The sequence below is a fragment of the Pteronotus mesoamericanus genome, unplaced genomic scaffold (assembly GCF_021234165.1).
Source record: "Pteronotus mesoamericanus isolate MK-2021 breed Mesoamerican mustached bat unplaced genomic scaffold, CSHL_Meso_final scaffold_125, whole genome shotgun sequence".
NCBI classification, from domain to species: Eukaryota; Metazoa; Chordata; class Mammalia; order Chiroptera; family Mormoopidae; genus Pteronotus; species Pteronotus mesoamericanus.
The window spans coordinates 5,356,242-5,376,526 of NW_026555304.1; the positions used below are offsets into that span (position 1 = coordinate 5,356,242).

Genomic DNA, 20,285 nt, shown 5'->3' on the forward strand with positions numbered 1-20,285 from the left:
ATTAGATGGTAAGTCATTATAGATGACTTTGAGGAAAATTTACTGTATAATTTTAAAAAATTTAATTTTTTATTAGAGCAGTTTTAGGTTCACAGCAAATTTGAGGAGAAGGTACAGAGATTTCCCCTATAACCCCTGCCCCCACACAGGCACAGCTTCCCCCATTATCTGCATCCCCCACCAGAGCATCACATTTGTGACAGCTGATGAACCTACATTGACACATCATAATCACCTGAGTTCATAGTTTGCCTTAGGGTTCACTCTTGGTGTTGTGCCTCCTGTGGGTTTGGACAATTGTATAATGCCATGTTTCTACCATTATAGTAACATACAGAGAGTTTTTACTGCCCTAAAAATCCTCTGTGCCCTGCCTGTTCATCCCTCCACCCTGGCAACAACTGATCTTTTTACTGTCTCCACAGTTTTGCCTTTTTCAGAATGTCATATAATTGGTGGAGTCATCCAGTATGTAGCCTTCTAAGATTGATTTCATTCATAATACGCATTTAAGTTTCCTCCTTGTTTTTCCATGCTTTGATAGCTCGTTTCTTTTCATTGCTGAATAATATTCCACTGCAGAGATGCACCTCAGTTTATTCATTCACCTGCTGAAGGATGTCTTGGTTGCTTCCAAGTATTGGCCATTATGAATAAAGCTGATATTAATATCTGTATGCCGATTTTTGAGTGGACATGTTTTCAGCTCCTTTGGATGGATAGAGAGGAGCATGATTCGCTGAATCATATGTTGAAGGTGTGTTTAATAAATTTTATAAGAATCCACCAAAATGTCTCCCAAAGATGCTATACCCTTGAGGTGAGAAATTTTACATTTCCACCGGCATTGAATGAGAATCTCTGTTTCTCTGAATCCTTGCCAGCATCTGGTGTCAGTGTTCCAGATTTTGGCCATTCTAATAGGTGGGTTAGTGGTGTCTCGTTGTGTTTTAATTTTTATTTCCCTGATGACATATGATGTGGAGCATTTTTTCATATGCGTATTTGCCATCTGTATATCTTGATTGGTGAGGTGACTAAGGTTGTTGGCCCTTCTCTAAATTGAATTGCATGTTTCCATATTGTTGAATTTCAAGAATTCTTTGTATATTTTAGATAGTAGTCCTTTATCAGGTATGTCTTTTGCAAATATTTTCTTCCAGGCTGTGGTTTGTCTTCTCATTTTTTTGATTTTGTCATTTGTAGAACAGGAGTTTTTTATTTTAATGAAGTCCAGCATATCCATTATTTATTTCATGAGTAATGCCTTTGTTGTTGTGTCCATACATTAAATCTGTAGATCAAATTGGGAAGAACTGATATCTTGACAATACTGTTTGGTAATAAAAAGAAAAGAAAAGTACTGATTAATTCTTACAACATGGATGAACCTGAAAAACACTATGCTATATGGAAGAAAGACGCAGAAGACCATGTATAGTCACATGCCACTTAATGGCAGAAACATGTCATTAGGCATTTTTGTTGTGTGAACATCAAAGAGTGCACTTACACAAGCCTAGATGGAATATCCCTTTTCAGTAATTGTATGTGCTGTGCTTTTATTGCACTGGCAGCACAGTAGGCTTGCTTACACCAGCGTCACCACACATGACTAATGTGTTGCTCAAAGACGTTACTAGGCTGTAGGAAATTTTCAGCTTCACTGTAATTTTATTGGACCATTATATGGTTCAGTGTTGAGCAAAATATCCTTATGTGGTGCATGACTATATTGTATGGACTTATTTATATGAAAGTCCAGAAGAGGAAAAGTTATAGGAAAATAGATTAGTCATTGCCGGGGCTGGAGTTGGGAATAGGGAGTGATTGCAAGTGGGTGTGAGGGATCTTTTTGTAATAATGGAAGTATTCTAAAGTTGGATTGTGGTGATGGTCGTACAACCGTGTAATTTACTAAAAATAATTGAATTATATACTTAAAATGACTGCATTTTATTTTATGTGATTTATACCTCAAGGTGTTAAAGAATGTGTTGAATTTTATCAACTACTTTTTCTGCACCTACTGAAAATTTATATGATTTTCACCCTTATTCCATTAATTCACAAATAAAAAATGTAATATAAACCAGTCTTGAATCTTGGACTGAATGTAACTTGGTCTTGATATATTGTATATTATTTATGTTACTAGTAGGTATGATTTACTATTATTTTGTTTATGAGAAAGATTAACCTGCCATGTTTTTTTCTTACATTGTTCTTATCAAGTCTTTTAACTATTTTTCATGTAAGATTGTGAAATTCTTTTATGTGTTTGGAAAAATTTATTGTTGGAACCTTATAGGCATGCAGTTTTCTTTGTAAGAATGCTTTAAATTACATATTCAGTCTCTTTAATGTGTATTTGTTTTTAGATTTTTCTATTTCTTTCACTTTTAATGAGTTGTGTTGTCCTGGGAATTTGTCCATTTCATGTACCTTTTCAAATTTATTGGGCAAACATCGTTAATATTCTCTCACTGTTTTAATGTCTGTGAATTCCTTAATATTATCCCTCCTTTTTATTCTTGGTATTGTGATTTGTGCCTTCTCTGATTTTACATGACTAGCTATGCTAAAAAGTCTATCATGTTTGAGTTTTTTTTCAGAAAACTAACTGCTTTGACTTTTCTCTCTTGCATATTTGTGTTTTAAAAATTTGCTTCCATTTTTACTTTTCTTCTATTTTGGTATAATTTTTTCCTATTTCATAGGGATATCTGATAAGGATATTTGCTTCCTTGCTTTATTGGTTACTCTGGGGAGTCTTTTAAAATCCACTGTGATTGTAGGTGTGTCAGTTTTTCTTTTTGGGTCTGTCAGTTTTTGCTTTATATATTTTGGTGCTGTCTTGTTTTATGTATTCTAGTTTAAAATTATTATGACTTTTAAGTGGATCATTGTATTTATTATTGTGAAGTGACCCTCCAACTTTAGTGGTGCTTCTTGCCCCTCGGTCTGTTTTGTCAGATACTAAGATGACCCTATAAGTTTCCTTTTGGTTAATGTTTGCATGTTTTTTTTTCCATTTTATTTTAACCATTCTGAGCCCTTATGTTTTAAGGTATGTCTCTAATAAGCAATATATAATAAGATTTTAAACTCTCCTCTTATAATCTTCTGCTCGAAGAATTCTCTGTAATGTTTCTTTTAGTGTGGGCCTGCTGGTGACAAATTGTGTGTGTGTGTTGGCGGCGGGGAGAGTCAGTCTTATTTTACCTTTATTTGTGAGGGATGGCCTTGCTTAGTCTCACATTCTAAATCAGCAACCGTTTTCATTCCCCACTTTAAATATACCCATTTTCTGTTGAGAAGTCAGCTAGAGGTCTTAATTGTTTTAGGGCATCTTCTAAAATTTTGGTTTTGATTTGTTTTTTAGCAGTTGGTCTTGGTATGATTTTCTTTGTGTTTGCCCTGTGTTGTATTTAACCGTCAGCGGTCTCCACTGAAAGCCTGGGTTGTTTGTCCTTGGCTATCCCTGAGATCCAGTTTTGTCTCCCATTTCTGTTACCTTTTTTGTGACTTACATTTACTTTGGAACCTCATACAGAAACTTATATTTGCTTTTGGCTGACTTTGTATAGTTCTACATTGTCCTCAGACAGCTGTCTTACATGTTTTATCTGGTGATTCCTAGAAGAATTGGTCTGATACTAAGCTATTCATCAGAGCTAGCAATGAAAGCCCATGCAGTTTTTTTTTTTTTTTTTTTTTTAAGATGGGTAGCATTACACAGTTATTGTTGCTGATCCGAATGATTCTCTGAAGAGGGATACTATTGATGAGGATAGTTGTTGATGTGAAATCCCTTAAGAAACAAGAAAGGGTAGAATCTAGTGATCTTAACCTGGAGGTCAAAGCTACATGGTGGGGACATTTGGCTTCCACCATGAATTAGTCCATCTGTGGTAACAGGAGGGAAGGTAGCATATGTAGGTTCCAATCCTGGTAGGTGGGTAGATTTGGTGGTAGGTGCTGGTGGAATTTCTGTTCTGAATGATTTTGTTTCCTCAGTGAGTTGGTATCATGATTGTGTAAGAGTTTTGAAGTTTGAGGAAGAGGGAGGTTACAGAATTGTCTGTAGATGTACATGGGAGAGCAGGTGGAATAGGAAAGACAGTAAAATTGCCAGACAGCATAAATGGCACACCTGAGGGGAATAGTCATGGACTTAGAGAGTCTAAACCATATAAAGGAAATAATTTTTAACTTTTTAAAAAGTGAATTTAAGAAGTAAAAGAACTGAGAAATATTCTGCCTCAAATAAAACTTCTGATACTGTCAAATAAAAAATTTATGATCACAGAAGGAATAGAGGTGAAACTATATTTTCAGGTTCTGAAATGTTCAAGATCGCAGGGTATGTTTCCAAGGTAAAAACTAAAAGATACTACAATTTTTCAAAAGTAGTCTCAAAATCACAATACAAATGGTTAACATTCCATAGAGAAAGGTAATTATTTCTAAAATAAGCCTTGAATCCTGAGGAAGTTCCATACTGATGTGTGTGGCTAAGGCTGCCCTCAATTACCAGAGTAGTCTTCCAAATCTCTCTGCTGTGGACAGTGAATGGGCTACATGTGGCAGGACACCACCCTGATTCCTTTTAGCTCCTGGCATAGCTCTAGCAGCCTAGTCTCTAGCCTGAGTGTGTTTTTAAAGCTTGTTGTGTGGTCACAGAATCAGAATGTGGATGAAAGCCCCCCACTGCAGCACTAGTCAGAGGGCACCCTGAGGATGAGGACTTGACGGGCCCTCATGGTGTAGTTGTAGGGACCTCCTTCAGGACCAGCTCGTTCAGAGTCCCTGTCAGTCTCCTCTTTATCTACTCCTCTCCCCTATATAGCATTGCATTTAGCTACTTTCATTAACCAATATGTATTAGCCAATATACACTGAACAACATTATATAGTCTCAATTTAAAATTATGTTCTCAATGTTAACAGTGGCACTGAGTTGAACCATTCTTCTTTTAACAAATATATCCTATTAGTTTAGAAATTGTTTTGGCTCTAATAACATTTCTTTCTTTCATGCTGAATTTTAATTCTTCATGGAAAAAATTAATTATGGAGACATGCATCAGGTATCCAAAAATGTTTAACATATTGAGTACCCACCACCTAACTTAAGCAATTCAGTTTACAAAGGTTGAAGTCCTTCCTCTGTGCACATTGCCAGTTACATCTCTCTCCTTCCCCCAGAGGTCAACACCAATTGAATTTGGTGTTTATCATTTCTGTGCATGTTTTATGTTCCTAAATAGCATTCTTGTGTAAAATGGTTATATATTCTGTCTATATTTCTGTAATTATATATAATTATAAATGTGTATAATTATGTATCCTTCAACATTTTTAGATTTACCCATATTTATACTCTTAATTCCTTCATTCCATTGCAAATTATTTCCCAGTTTTATTAATAATCCTTTTGGTTAATATTTAGGTTATTTCCAATTTTTAAAAAATATATTTTACTGATTAGGCTGTAATAGTTGTCCCAATTTTTCCCCTTCTGCCCCCTCTGCCTGGTACCCTCCTTCCCTCCAGCTATCCCCCCTCCCTTAGTTCATGTCCATGGGTCGTGCATATAAGTTCTTTGGCTTCATATTTCCTATGCCGTTCTTAATATCCCCCCGTCTATTTTGTACCTACCAATTTATACTTCTTAATCCCTGCATCTTTCCCCCCATTTTCTCTCTTCCCCCTCCCAGCTGATAACCCTCCAAAGTTTCTCCATATCTATGATTCCTTTCCTGTTCTGGTTGTTTGCTTTTTTTTTTTTTCCCTTCCCCTTAAGAGTCAATTGTTGATAATTGTGAATTTGTTGTCTTTTTAATGTTCAAAGTTTTGATCTTTTTCTTAAATAAGTCCCTTTAACATTTTAAATAATGGCTTGGTTATGATGAATTCCTGTAGCTTTACTTTGTTTGGGAAGCACTTTATCTGCCCTTCAATTCTAAATGATTGTGTTGCTGGATAGAATAATCTAGGTCCTTGCTTTTTATCACTTTGAATACTTCTTGCCAATCCCTTGTAGCTTGCAAAATATTTTCAAGAAATCCACTGACAGTCTTATGGGAACTCTTTTGTAGGTAACTCTTCCTTTCTCATGCTGCTTTTAAGATTTTCTCTTTAACGTTTGGCATTTTAATTATGGTGTGTCTTGGTGTGGTTTTCTTTGGGTCCAACTTGTTTGGGATTCTCTGTGCTTCCTGGATTTGTAAGTCTAGTTCCTTTACCAAATTAGGGAGGTTTTCTCTTAGAATTTTTTCAAGTAAGTTTTCAGTTTCTTGCTCTTCCTCTTCTTCTGGCATCCCTATGATTCAGATGTTGGTATGTTTGCAGATGCCTCAGACGCTTTTCATTCTATCCTCATTTTTTTTTTTTTGAATTATTTTTTCTTGTTCTGATTGATTGCTCTTTTCTTCCTTATGTTCCAAATCATTGATTTGATACTCAGTTTCATCCCCTCTGCTCTTGGTTCCCTGTAGATTTTTCTTCATTTCACTTAATGTAACCCTCATTTCTGCCTCAGTCTTTTTTATGCTGTTGCCATACTCAGTGAATTCTTTGGAAATCCTGATAACCAGGGTTTTGAACTCTGCATCTGATAAGTTGGTTATCTCTTTTTTGTTTAATTCTTTTTCTGGAGTTTTGTTCTGTTCTTTCAATTGGGCCATATTTCTTTGCCTCCTCAATTTGGCAGCCTCCCTGTGTTTGTTTCTGTGTATTTGGTAGAGCTGCTTTGACTCCCTGTCTTACTAGCATGGCCTGTTGTGGAAGAGTGACCTGTAATTTGTGTGGGATGGAGCCTTAGGTGATCATCAGAATGTGGCAAACCGTTTAACGGCTTTGTGGCTCTTTGTGGGGGTAGTGCTTGGAGAGGGGACATTGCTGCCACCTGGCTTCTGGAGGTTTGCCTGGGAGGAAGCTGTCTCCCAGCACTCACACTGTTTCCAGTCGCTTCACTTTTTTCCCCGTTTAGGACACTTGTGCCCTTCCAGCTATTGCCCTAATGCTCAATTCCAGCGTGGGGGAGTCTGCATAAGTCCTAAGCCTGTGTGAGCCCTTTAAGAGAAGTCTCCTGATAATCTGGCAGTTTCTTCTCCTGCTCCAACCCCCGCTCATTTTTACAGCCAAAAGTTATGGGAATTCATCTTCCTGGCGCTGGAATGCTGGGCTGCTGGGTGATCTGGTTTGGGGCTGGGATCCCTTGTTCCTGAGATATCTCTCTGGATTTATATCCACCACACATGGATGTGGGACCACCCGTTCTGCCACCTCCCTGCGCCTCCCCACCTCTCTCCACCTCTGTCTACTCTGTCCACCTTCCTCTGCATCTCTGACTCTCCTACCCATCTGGATGAATATAGTTTCTTTAAATCCTTGGTTGTTGGACTTCAGACAGCTTGATTTTATGATGTTTCTGGGTGATACTTGTTTTGTAATCTAGCTGTAATTTTTTCTCCAGTTGTATGAGGAGGTGAAGCATGTTTATGTACATCTTCATCTTGACTGGAAGTCTTATTTCAGATTTTTTGCTATTTTATATGTGTTGAATTGAATGTTATTTCCTTGGGCATATGTTTGAGAGATTTTTCTAGAGCACATATATATAATAGTTGTGTGTATGTGTGTATATATTTAGGTATGTGTGTATATATGAATAGTGTATATATCTCTCTCAATGTCAGCTGCAGTTCTCACTCCTGCAGGAAGTGTGTGGGCTCAGAATGTCCCAATGTCAGCTTGTTGGTACTTGGTATTATTTCTAGTTGTGATTAATTTAAAATGGACTAATAAGAGAGGCAGTATCTGAATGTATGCCTTCTATGCTCTTAATTTTACATATTCTATTTGTCCATTTATTTAAATTGGGACCTACTCTTCTCAGATAATTTAATTTTATTAAAAAGAATGTCTTTACTGAGCCACAGAGTAAATGGTTCCCTAAAGAATTCTATTTTTTTCTGTTCCAAAGTTATGATTCTTTGATTACAAAATTGTCAGTTTGTTTGTAGTTTAAAGCCAGTGATTCTCATGTGTAATCTGTAGTCCCCAAGGCAGGCACCCGTGAAATGATTTTCATGGTAGAAAGGCCTGATTTGCCCTTTTCACCGGGTTGACCTTTGCACTGATGGGGCAAAAGCAATGGTGGGTAAGATTGCCGATATCTTTGCAAGAAACAAGAAAGTGGCATCAATCTGTAGTTTATTTATGTTAACATAAATGGGTTTATTTGTATTATTAAAGGAATAAATATTTAAAAAATTTGTAGTTTCAGTTTCAAATAGAGTAACTGTCAGTACATATACTCTACACAGTCTCTTCCTCTGATATTTAAAGGAGCTTTAAGACTACAGAGTTTTGAGAACCATTATGTTAAGCTCTCAGGTATATGAAGAAACAAATAGGTTATTCTTCCTAGTGCTTGTCTTTGAGAAGGAAAACTTAGGTGATATAATTCCTTCAGTAGATAAATTCAATTACTTTTAAAGTTATATATGAATTAAAAAATTTCAAAATATTGCATTAAAATTTTGTTCATAACTAGATTATATTTGTGAATAAAATACTTTCCAGGTGCTGATCTTAAGGAAAGAGTCAAAATGAATTCGAGTGAAGTTGGTCCTTTTGTCTCCAAAATAAGAGCAGTGATTAATGAAATCGGTAAGCACAATTAAGTTCTTCTTTTAGCATGCTGAAGATAACCTTAAGTATCATGTTTAAAAAGTTGCATAGTCTTTATATATAAAATTTGGCCAAAATACTTATATAATTAGATAATCGTGACCTGTAGCTGGTTGTTATAAAATAGCATATATTTGATTTGAAAATTTGTGAAGAACGTTTTATAATTAAAGAGGCCTTCCATGTATGAAGACATGGTATATAAAGATAATTATTTCAAAACAAAGAGTAATTTGGCATAAGCCTTTGACTTACAGTACCTATATCTCTTAAATAATTTTATATACAAATGTATTTATGACTTGGATTTTTTTTGTTTTTTACATACACAGGATTGTACTATTTCCATTGAATTGCAGACTTTTGTGTAATATTTTGTGTAATATCTGAGTACATGTCAATATACTTTACTGTTACTACTTTTTAATATACTGCAGAATAGTAATTCGTAGCATAGTCTCATCCGTATTTTAAAATTATTTTTGAAAATTATTTCCTCATTAATGAACAGTTGGGGTTTTTTTTGGTTCTTTATAAACAAGCAATGAATATTTTTGTACCAAGACTTTTAGATCATTAGTATGTGTATTTATAGGATAGATTCTTTTTTTTTAAAAAAACAACAATTTATTTCTCACAGTTCTGGGGTCTAGAACTCCAAGATCAAGATGTCAGCAGGGTTTCTGGTGAGGCCTCTCTCTCCTTGGCTTGCACAAGGCCACATTCTCGTTGTGTATTCTACACTTCCTTTTCTCTGTGTGTACATACCTGGTATATAGGATAGGTTCTTAAACATGGAATTTCAGTTCTAAAAATCATGTGTTCATTGTATGTTATAATAAATACTACCAGATTATATTTCAAAAAGATTGCAATAATTTATATTCCCATCAGTTATATGACAATACTTGTTTCCTCATATTCCTGCCAGCATTTAATGTTGCTATTTTAAAATTTTCCATGGTTTTAAAAAAGGCATCTTAACATTTTAATTTGCATTTCCCCAGATGTTGTGTCATATTTTATCTTTTTAATTTAGACTTGCCTTTCTTGTTCCGTAAATTGCCTTTTTACATCCTTCATCTCTTTTTTTTTTTTAAGCATTATTTAATAATTAGTTATTTGGCCTTGGTCTTGTATCTTTTTTCTTCTCAAATTTATTCCTGGCTATTTTACAGCATTTATATAAATATATTTGAGTTGGATCTTTCCCTCCCCATTTCTGTTTAAGTCTGGTTATTGTAGTTCTATAGGAAAGTTATTAAATTCTATGTGCTTATTTTGTATCAGGCCAACCTTCTAATTACTTGTATTAGTTATTTTTCCTTTTTTCAATTAATTTTCTGGTGTTTTTCTAGATGAAAAGTTTAGTGTTTATAAATAATGCAATTTTTTTCTTTCTGAACAGTTTAATCTTACGTATTTTCACATTGTCTAAAGCCCTTGGTACATGATTCAGTTGTTGAAGTGAATATGTTTATCCTTATCTTTACTTGACTTTGATGAGCACTTTTTAATATTTTGTCAGCAATTTATCAAGCGCAGGGAATTTTATTCTATTTCAACTGCTCTGGCCTTAAATTACTAGAGTAAGCCCTAGCTGGTCATTGTGGTTAGTGGCTATAGTGGTTTTTACTGCATTACACTGGATTCAGTCTTACGTATTTTGATATAATTGCAAGTGAGATTGATCTTCTAATTCAGTTTTTGTGTTATCCTTTTCTGGTATGGTACCGAGGTTATATTGCGTATATGGGCCTCACAGAATGTGGTGAAAACCTTTCCATCTTGTTCTGTGCCATACAAGGAATCATCAGTTATTTGAAGGATTAGTAGAATTTGACCATGTAATGTCTTTTGGAATCTTGTGTGGTTTTGTTATTGTTGTTTGCTTGTATTTTTCTTCTTTTTTAGAGCTGAGTTTAAAAATATATGTGTTTTGCCTTCTAGAATGGTTGTCGTCATCTTTCTGCCCCTTTTCATCCTGTGCTAATGTTAACAGAGGCTTTTCTCTGCTTCACTGTATAGCTCAACCTAATGGTCAGAGCCTCCTGAGGGAGAGCATGGACTTGCTTTCCATACTGGTCAGAGAGCTTAATCTTGGAAGTGAAAGTTGATGCTTTCTGTAACTTTATCTATGTGCTAGGAGGAGTGGCTAATACTCGGCCAATTTTAACCATTGCCTTGGTATTCTAAGCCTCCTTCTATTTTATTGGTTTGAAATTAGAATTTTCCTGAAATTAGTTTTTAAATGAAGAACTGTTTAAATGAAGAGCTGTTTGTTTTTGCAGTGGCATTTTCTTTTCAGTAATTGTAACTAGAGCAATTTTTGTTGTGGATCCTGATTCAGTCTTCCTTTTGCTCTTCCATGAGTTCCCCGATATTTTTTGATTTTGAGTGACAGGCTGGCACTCAGTCCACTGAGCCACACCAGCCAGGGCCTGTTCCCCAATATTTTTTAAGAATACTTTTCACTGCAACATTAAAATGGACATAAAATTTTTATGTTGTCTTTTGTGGTGGCTTAATGAGATTTTGAAGGGCAGGTAGAAACTAAGTGTCTCTATTTAATTTACTCTAATATATGAAACCAAGGGCAAACAAACTTTTTTAAAAAAGAGACAGGTAGTAAATATATTTGTTTCTGTCACAGCTACTCAACATTTCTTTTTTAAGGTTTTTATTTTTCCAGAGCGGTTTCAATTCATAGCAAAATGGAAGGGAAGGTACAAATATTCCCCGTATACTCCCTGCCTCCATGTATGCATAGCCACCTCCATTATCAATGTCCCCCCTCCAGGGTGATGCATTTGTCACAACTGATGAGCCTGCATTGATACATTACAGTCATCCAAAGTCCATAGTTTACATTAGGGTTCACTCTTGGTGTTGGACATTTTATGGGTTTGAATAAATGGAAATTGATTTGTGTCAATCATTATTGTGTCATACAGAGTATTTTTACTGGTCTAAAAATCCTCTCTGCGTGGCCTCCTTATCTCCTCTCCCCTCTCTGGCAACCACTCCGTAATTTTGCATTTCTAGAATATCATATAGTTGGAATCATACTGTTTGTAGCCTTTTCACGTTGGCTTCTTTCATATAATAACATGCATTAAAGTTTTTTCCATGTATTTTTTATGACTTGATACTTTATTTTTAGTGCTGAATAATATTTAATTGTTTGGATATACTGGAGTGTATTTATCCATTCACCTACCAAAGGTCTTGGTTGCTTCCAAGTATTGGCAGTTAGGAGTAAGCTGCTATAAAATCTGCAGGTAGGCTTTTGTATGGACATAAATTTTTAGTTCCTTTGCGTAAATACCAAGGAGCACAATAGCTGGATCATTTGGTAAGAGAGCCTGTTTAGCTTTGTAAAAAACTGTCTGTCTTCCAAGGTGGATTTACTGTACCATTTTGCAGTAATGAATGAAACTTACCGGTCCACATCCTCATTAGCATCTGGTATTGTCAGTATTCCAGATTTTGGCCATTCTAATAGGTGTGTAGTGGTATCTCATTGTGTTTTAATTTTCATTTCCCTGATGACATATGATGTAGAGTATTTGTTCATATGCTTATATGCTTCTTTCGTGAGGTATCTGTTTAGGGTTTTGGCCTAGTATTTTTGTTTTTTTCTTATTGTTGAGTGTTAAGAGTTATTTATACATATTAGACCATAGTCTTTTTTCAGATATGTCTTCTGCAAATATTTTCTTCCAGTCTGTGGTTTGTCTTCTCATTCTCTTACATTGTCTTTTGTGGTGCATTAGTTTTTCATTTTAATGAAAGCCAGCATATCTATTATTTCTTTTATGGATTGTACCTTTGGTGTTGTACAGTAGTTTACCCCCCTTATCTGCAGTTTCTCTTTGTGTGGTTTTAGTTACCTGTGTCAACCAGGGTCTAAAAGATATTAAATGGAAAATTCCAGAAATAAGTCATAAATTTTAAATTGCACCATTGTGAGTAGCATGATGAAATCTTGTACCACCTCGTTCCATCCCACCTGGGACTAGAGCCATCCAACATTGTCATGCTCCATAGGCTCTCTCCCAGTTAGGCATTCAGTGGCCATCTCTGTTATGTTATGATGTTGCAGTGCTTTGTTCAGGTAACCCTAAAAGTAGCCTAATGCCTAGTTGCTGTGTCATTCACCTCAAGTCCTCTTATTCCATAGGCACTGTGTCATCTCACATCATCACAAGAAGAAGGATGAGTATTGTACAAAAGATATTTTGAGAGAGGCCACATTCTCATATTTTACTTTAGTATATTGCTATAATTGTTTTATTGTTATTATTTTTATTGATAATCTCTTAGTATGTGTAAATTACAAATTAAACTTTATGGTAGGTATGTATGTATAGGAAAAATAGTGTAGGTATAGGGTTTGGTACTTACTTGCAGTTTGAGGCATCTACTGAAAATACTTTGAAAATCTTTGTGCCAATAAATGTGAAATTGCTGCCTCAAGAACCTAGTCTGGAATACTCATGTAAATACTGAGGAAACTGAATTAGTGGTTAAAAGTTTTTTTCACAGAGGAAGCACCAGGTCCAGTTTTAATCAGGGGTGCCCAGCCCATGGCCCATGGATTGCATGCGGCACAGGATGGCTATGAATGCGGCCCAACCCAAAATGGTAAATTTACTTAAAACATTGTGAGATTTTTTTGGGTGTAATGTGTGGTCCAAGACAACTCTTCTTCTTCCAGTGTGGCCCAGAGATGCCAAAAGATTGGACACCCCTGTAAGCGATTTACATTTCAGGTACTTTACCTAATCTGTAAGGAACAGGTCATTACAATCTTATACAAACTGTTCTACTGGACAGTAGAGTGAGAGTTCATTTCTAAATTCATGATTCAGACTAGGATAACTTTCATACATAGACATGACAAAAAGAGTTGAAGAAATGAATGAGAGAAGCCAGTCTCACTTGTGAATATAGATAAAGTCCAGTAGGTTTTTAAAAAGACCAAATTGGAATTTCCCAGAAATACAAGAGGGAGGGTGAAGTTTTCATTTGAAAATACTAAATTTAGTTCATGATATTAGCCAATTAAAATAAATCATGTTTTTCTCAATAGAGTAATAAAAATAATTTTAGATATGTCAAATTTATTCATAGAAAAAGCTGAAGGCAGACTAGGAAGGTAGAAGGGGACTTGTTTAGCCTGATGAAAAGTATTTGTTTCTTGGAAGTAAAATGTTAAAATAGTCTCCTAGAGTCAGGAAAAAGACAGGAGGCCCACTATCTCCATTCTCTTCAACATTGTCCTGAAAGTCCAGGCCTCTGTGGAAAGGCAGGAAATAGAAATAAAGGAATGATTGAAAAAGAAGAAATATACCACTGTCCTTCTCAAGTGGTATGATTTTTTCAATTGAAAATCTGAGGATCAACAAATTATTTGAAAAAACAGATGTTACAAGATAGATAAGATTCATATATAAAAATAATCAATAGTCTTTCTTTATACCAGTAGCAGACAAAAGACATCAAAAAGGTGCCATTAACAGTAGGAACAAAAATGGATTTAGAAATATATGCAAGCTAGATGGAGAAATTATGAAATTTTAAGACATTAGAAAATAACTAAATGGAGACACAGTATCTTCCCTAATAGGAAGAATCAGTATCAAAAAGATGATTCTCAGAAGTGTAATTCCACTTAAATTCTCAGTGTTAATTTTGTAAGGAATTTGAGCATAACAAGGCCCCAAAATGGCCAAGTGTGCCTAAAGGAGAAGAAAATGAAAGGCCTTGCTTTATTGACACTGAAAACTAAGTTAGGCCTGCTGAGTGCAGAGTGGCAGCCACAGATAGTAGATCCCTGGCTAAAGGGGGCGCAGAGTGGTGTGGAGACGCTTGAGACTGGGGACGGACGCTTTGGGGAGAGAATGGAGAGAGTAGCTGGCGGAATCCCAGTGTTGACCCCACCCCTGTATAGCAGCACCCTTCTTGCTCAGGCAGAGACCACCCTACTGAGCAGCAGCAGCTTCAGAACACCCAATAACTCCACACCCAAGGGGGACTCTGCCCCTCGCTGAGCTGTCTAAGGTGCCCTGCTGAGTGCAGAGTGAATACATTAACAGCTGAAGGAGACATCCAGACAGTAGATCCCTGGAAGTCTCAAACAGACTGCCTAAGGTCAGACACATCAACATCTGACATCATCAGAGGCAGATCCAGAGAGAAAAAAACAGCGGTCTCCTACCATAGAAGTTCACACTGCAAAGTCAGGAAATCAAGACAGATCAACTTAAGAAGCAGAAGTGAAAAAGAAAAGTCTCACAAATAATGGGAAGACAAAGAAATGACCCCCAGTCGAAAGGAAAGGAGAAATCCCCAGAAAGAGAACTAAGTAAAGTAGAGGCAAGTAAACTCTCAGATATTGACTTCCAAACAGCGATTCTAAGGAAGCTCAATGAGTTCAGTGAGCTCAGAGAGAATGACCAAAATCTACAGGGAAACTATGAGGAACTTACTGCAAATTATATCAGCATGAAAAAGGACATAGAAACTATCAATAAGAGACAAGAGGCAATGAAGAATACAATTTCTGAATTGGAGAACACAGTAGAAGGAATCAAAAGCAGGCTAGATGAAGCTGAGGACCAAATCAGCGAGCTGGAGGACACAGCAGAAAAAAGCTCCCAGAAAGAGCAAGAAAATGAAAAAAGACTCAAAAAGAATGAAGAGGCATTGAGGGAAATGCAGGACAACCTGAAACGTAATAATATCCATATATTAGGGATACCAGAAGGAGAAGAGGATGAGGAAGGGATAGAGAACCTGCTTGAAAAAGTCATGATGGGACACTTACCTAATTTGAGGAGAGAAAAAGTCACACAAGTCCAGGAAGCACAGAGGATCCCATTCTAGAGGAACCCAATGAGGCCCACTCCATGACACATCATAATTAAAATGGCAAATATCAAAGACAAACAGAGAATCCTAAAGGCAGCAAGGGAGAAAGAGTTAGTAACATACAAGGGAGCCCAATACAGCTAGTATCTGACTTCTCAACAGAAACACTGCAAGCCAGAAGGGATCAGCAAGAAATATTTCAAGTTATGAAAAACAAAGGCCTGCAACCAGGACTGCTCTCCCCAGCAAGGCTGTCAATTGAAATGGAAGGCGAAATAAGAAGTTTCCCAGACAAAAGGAGGCTGAAAGAATACACCTTCACCAAACCAGCACTGCAAAATATGCTTAAAGGACTGGTTTTAGATGAAGAAAAAGGTTTGTGGAATCTTTTTCCCTAAAAACAAAACAAAAACAAAACTATTAACCCTTTTTTAGATGTGTGGTAAATACTTTCTCAATCTATTACTTGTCCTTTAACTTTTTTACATGTATATTACTATATTGTCTTAAATGTGTAATATAGTCATATTGTCGATATTTTACTTTCTAGCTTCTGGGTTTGAATATTTTACTTCAGGGTAAGAAAAATATTAGTTTATATTTTCTTCTAAAACTCCTTAGCTTCTACATATTGATTTTTAACTGACCTGAATATTTTTTGTATAATGCGTTGAAATAGTGCTCTATATTTGTTTTATCTCAAGTAATAGTGGTCCATGCACCTTATTTGTTGAATTAACCTTATCTTACCATTGATTTGAAACACTAATTTAACCATATGTTGCATCGTTAGACAGATATATACATTTATTTATAGAATGCTCATTATATTTCATCGATCTACTTGATCATTTCTATGCTAGTGTCATGTTGGTTTAATTGCTGAGACTTTATAATGGTTTTAAATTTTTCAATATTTTATAAATGACTTTGATGTTTAAAAAATAAATAAAATCAATCTGCATTTAAAAAAGAATAAATAAATAAATACTAACTCTGACAACATGGATGGAACTGGAGAATATTATGCTAAGTTAAATAAGCCAGTTGGTGAAAGACAAATACCATATGATCTCATCTATAAGTGGAATATATTCAACAAAATAAACTAATGAACAAAATAAACTACAGACATAGAGACATGGAGCAGACTGACAGTGACCAGAGGGAATGCGGAAAGAGGACAGTGGTGGAAAGAAGGGGAAGGGACTAGACAAAGAACATGTATGAATGACCCATGAATATGGACAACAGAGTGGGAATTGACTAAGGGAGTGGGGGAGTTTGGGTGGGATAGGTAGAGGCAGGTAAAGGGGTAAAATTAGAGACAACTGTAATAGAATAAACATGATTTAAAAATTAAAATAAAAGACTTATTTAAAGATAGGAAAGTTAAGATGGTATATTACTGGCTTTTGTATGGAAATGGACCAGTCTAGTGGAATACAGAACTCAGCACAGATCCACCCAAGTAGAGAAGGATGCATTGCAGCTCATTGGGGGATGGCAAGAATTTTACTATGTTTATGAAATAAAACAATCTTTTATGTTCTTGATGGAGTGAAAAATTTCTTAAACACAAAATACAACAGTTACAAATAAAGCTTGAAAATTCTATTAATTTTAAATTGGACTTAAGAACATTTGTTCATCAAAGACACTGTAAAGAAATAAGAAGGAAAAGCCACAAACTGGAAGAAAATACTTGAAATACACAGCTGCCAAAGGATTTGTGTATATCTGCTGTTGATGAAAGAAACGTCCAAACCTGTAAAGAATTTTTATGAGTTTATTTGAGCCAAATAAGTGACGAATGCCTGGCAGCAAAATCTGAACATAATTGAGAAAATGCTCTGCAAAGTGGCAGTTTTTACACTTATTTTATACATCAGATTTAAAGGGGAAGACATAAAGGGGTTATATGGAATTCATTGGGGATAGATTAGGGAGGTGAGAGAAAGCAAAGAAGGGAAGTGTCTGAGATTAGGTAAAAAAATAAAATGGATAGACACATACTTTTATTTCAGTGTGTACAGGATACTTAACAATTAAAGTTTACAGCACATGGGCATGGTATTAGGGGAACAAGATAACAGTGAGGGGTTCTGTGGTCTTGTGCTGTGGTGGGAGATGAGGCCTTGAGAGTTTTGGAAAAAGGGGATTACTCTGACATTCTAAAAGTATGTTATGATAGATGCAAAAAAAGACAATAGGCAGGGTCAGTTAAGGTAAAGATTGACCTTTGTCAGGGAAGACATGAGCCTATGATATGACTACCCACCATGACTCATTTTTATTGGAAAGTTTTAATTTTAGACCATCCTATCTGGTTGCTTTAAGTCTCTGAATTTGTAAGGCTGACTATATCCCCCCCCACCCCGCCCTCCCAAGCTTGTCAGGTTTAGTATGTGGCCACTTTTTCGTTCACACTACGTGCATACGTAAATCAATACATACAATCATACATGCAATCTTGAAAGTCTATTAAGACAACACAACAGAAAAACATTTTTCATACAAGAGGAAGGGAAATATGAAGTAAACATGTGAAAAGATGAGCGACCTCTTTACTAATAGAAATGCAAATAAAGATCACAGTGGGATGCTATTTCACATCTACCAGATTGACCAAAAATTCTTATGCCTGGTATTACCAGTAGTTAGTGAGAAAATGGATCATTGGAAAGCACCGGAAAGTTTTGTACACTTCTTATGGGAGTATAAATTGGTATAACTGCTTAGGGAAAAAATTTGGTGTTGTCTTAGAAAGTTGAACATTGTCATTCTGTAAGATTCACTTTTTTGGGGGGGTATTTACCTAGGGGGTGACTTTAAGATTGCTTTTACTAGACTAATAAGAAGTATATCTACAGTTTGGCCCAATAGACAGCCAGAGGTAGGTGGGTAGCAGCGGTTAATGAAATAATAACCTTTCTTTGTGTATTGCATTTTGATGCTATCCTATTTTATTTTTTAAAAATTTTGGATTTTGACCTTCTAATGGATGGATTGCTACTTGGAATTTGAAACTACATTATTCTATAGGCATTTTGTGTGTAGTCCTGAGGAAACTTACACCAGGATATAAGAAAAAAACTTTATAGTAGCAATATTGTTAATAGTAAAATGCTGTAAACAAAAAAATTCCAATGACAGGAGAATAGGTAAATGTTTTGAATATATTTGTGGAGCTGGAGTATAGACACTATTGCAAGTAAATGAATAACTTACACATATAACACTGAAATTGGCCAATTTGTATCTACCATTGAAATTCCCATTATCAGTAATGGTACAAATCAGGGTATATCCTGCCTGTTTGAACCAGTATTGCTCCTGCCTCATTATATTTCCATTTTCCACAACTGGAAGATCTTTTCACTGGGATCTGAAGAGCTAATGGACTTTTCTTCTTGATGGTGCCGACCACTCTGTTGTGCATGTTTTTAATGGAAGAGAGTCTGTACTGGACTCATTTGAAAGCTATTCTACTTTATTAAAATAGAGCTCTTTAAGATAACTCTTAATAAAAAGATTTCTGTTTTGTTCAGAGTCACTAAATTCCTTACAGTAAACTTTACTGTTTGCAACTTCTCAGAAAGCCTCTTCTTAAAAAGTAACTGCAAATTCCTAGAACCAAATTTAGATCTTTGTCTCTTTCTAAAGAAAAAAATATCATATGGTTCTTTTTGAGATGTTTCATTCTAAAGAAACAGTGAATTCTCAGATTTCTGTAAGGTTAATCATTGTTACCATCTCCCCACTTTAAGTATGGAATGTCTAGGTTGAAAGCAGTAAGGATTATTTATTAGGAAAGTCAGCATTGATGCACAGACATGACATTATCCCCATCTAATTAGTAACAGCTGTGGTTCCCCAGCTGCCTGAGGCACATACATTCCTTCCTGTTTTTAACTTGCAGCATTGGGCACATCACCATTGGGACCACCATTGACCACTTCAGGAATATATAGAATATGGGCAGCAAAAGTGTTAGTTACCTACTGATGGCCAGTCTTGTTCAATTGGATGATATTTTATGAAGAGCTAAAAAGCATTTTTAGAATTCCCTCTCAAGTACAAACTTGGGCTGGCAGGTAGGAATTGGTGGGAAGGTAGGAAGTGGTGAGGAGAGGACAGGCCTAGTTTTCCCAAGTTGAGGCCTCAAAGAATTGCAGCCTAATTATAAAGAAATATTTAAAATAGGTTTTCACCAGTATTTTAAATTGTGGAATTTAGTGTGGTGTGGATGATATTTTTCTAAGTTATCTTCCACAGTAATTCCCTAAAATGCGAGGCATTTCCAGCTTCCCCGCATATTTTTTTCTGATGACATAAAATTGCAAAAGCTCTAATTTATCTATGTAAACGCAGGACTGTATTTGTATTGAAATGCAGGTAATTATATTAAAAGGGATGGATTAAAAAACTCATCTGTTTAACAAATATCTTTTTTTCTTATGATCTTGTTATACCAGTAAGTTTTATAAAAGGACATAATGTAATTTCATTTTGAAATGCTCTGATTAGCTTTCTTTCATATGATTGAAAATCTCCTGTTCATGTGAATTTTTCTATCAGAAGAAGCTGTCTCTCTGGGTCAAATACATAGGAAATATTTTTGTCCAACAAAATAAAAAAAATTATGTGTGAAAAGTCTTATGCAAATCTTACAGAATAAGCCTCTTCTCAGGTAGTGCTTATTT

At 35.6% G+C, this 20,285-nt stretch overlaps 1 protein-coding gene across 3 annotated transcripts in view; it reads left to right on the plus strand.

Annotated features, from left to right (window-relative positions):
- The window catches only part of AUH (AU RNA binding methylglutaconyl-CoA hydratase), a 150,290-nt gene that overhangs the window by 31,213 nt on the left and 98,792 nt on the right, over positions 1–20,285 (plus strand). For 2 of the 3 annotated variants that reach the window (XM_054588036.1, XM_054588039.1), the window contains one exon: positions 8,596–8,682. The exons of the other annotated variant lie outside the window; for it this stretch is intronic. In XM_054588036.1, coding sequence (XP_054444011.1) covers positions 8,596–8,682 — 87 coding nt within the window. The remainder of the gene's footprint in view (positions 1–8,595; positions 8,683–20,285) is intronic. 3 annotated transcript variants of the gene reach the window in all.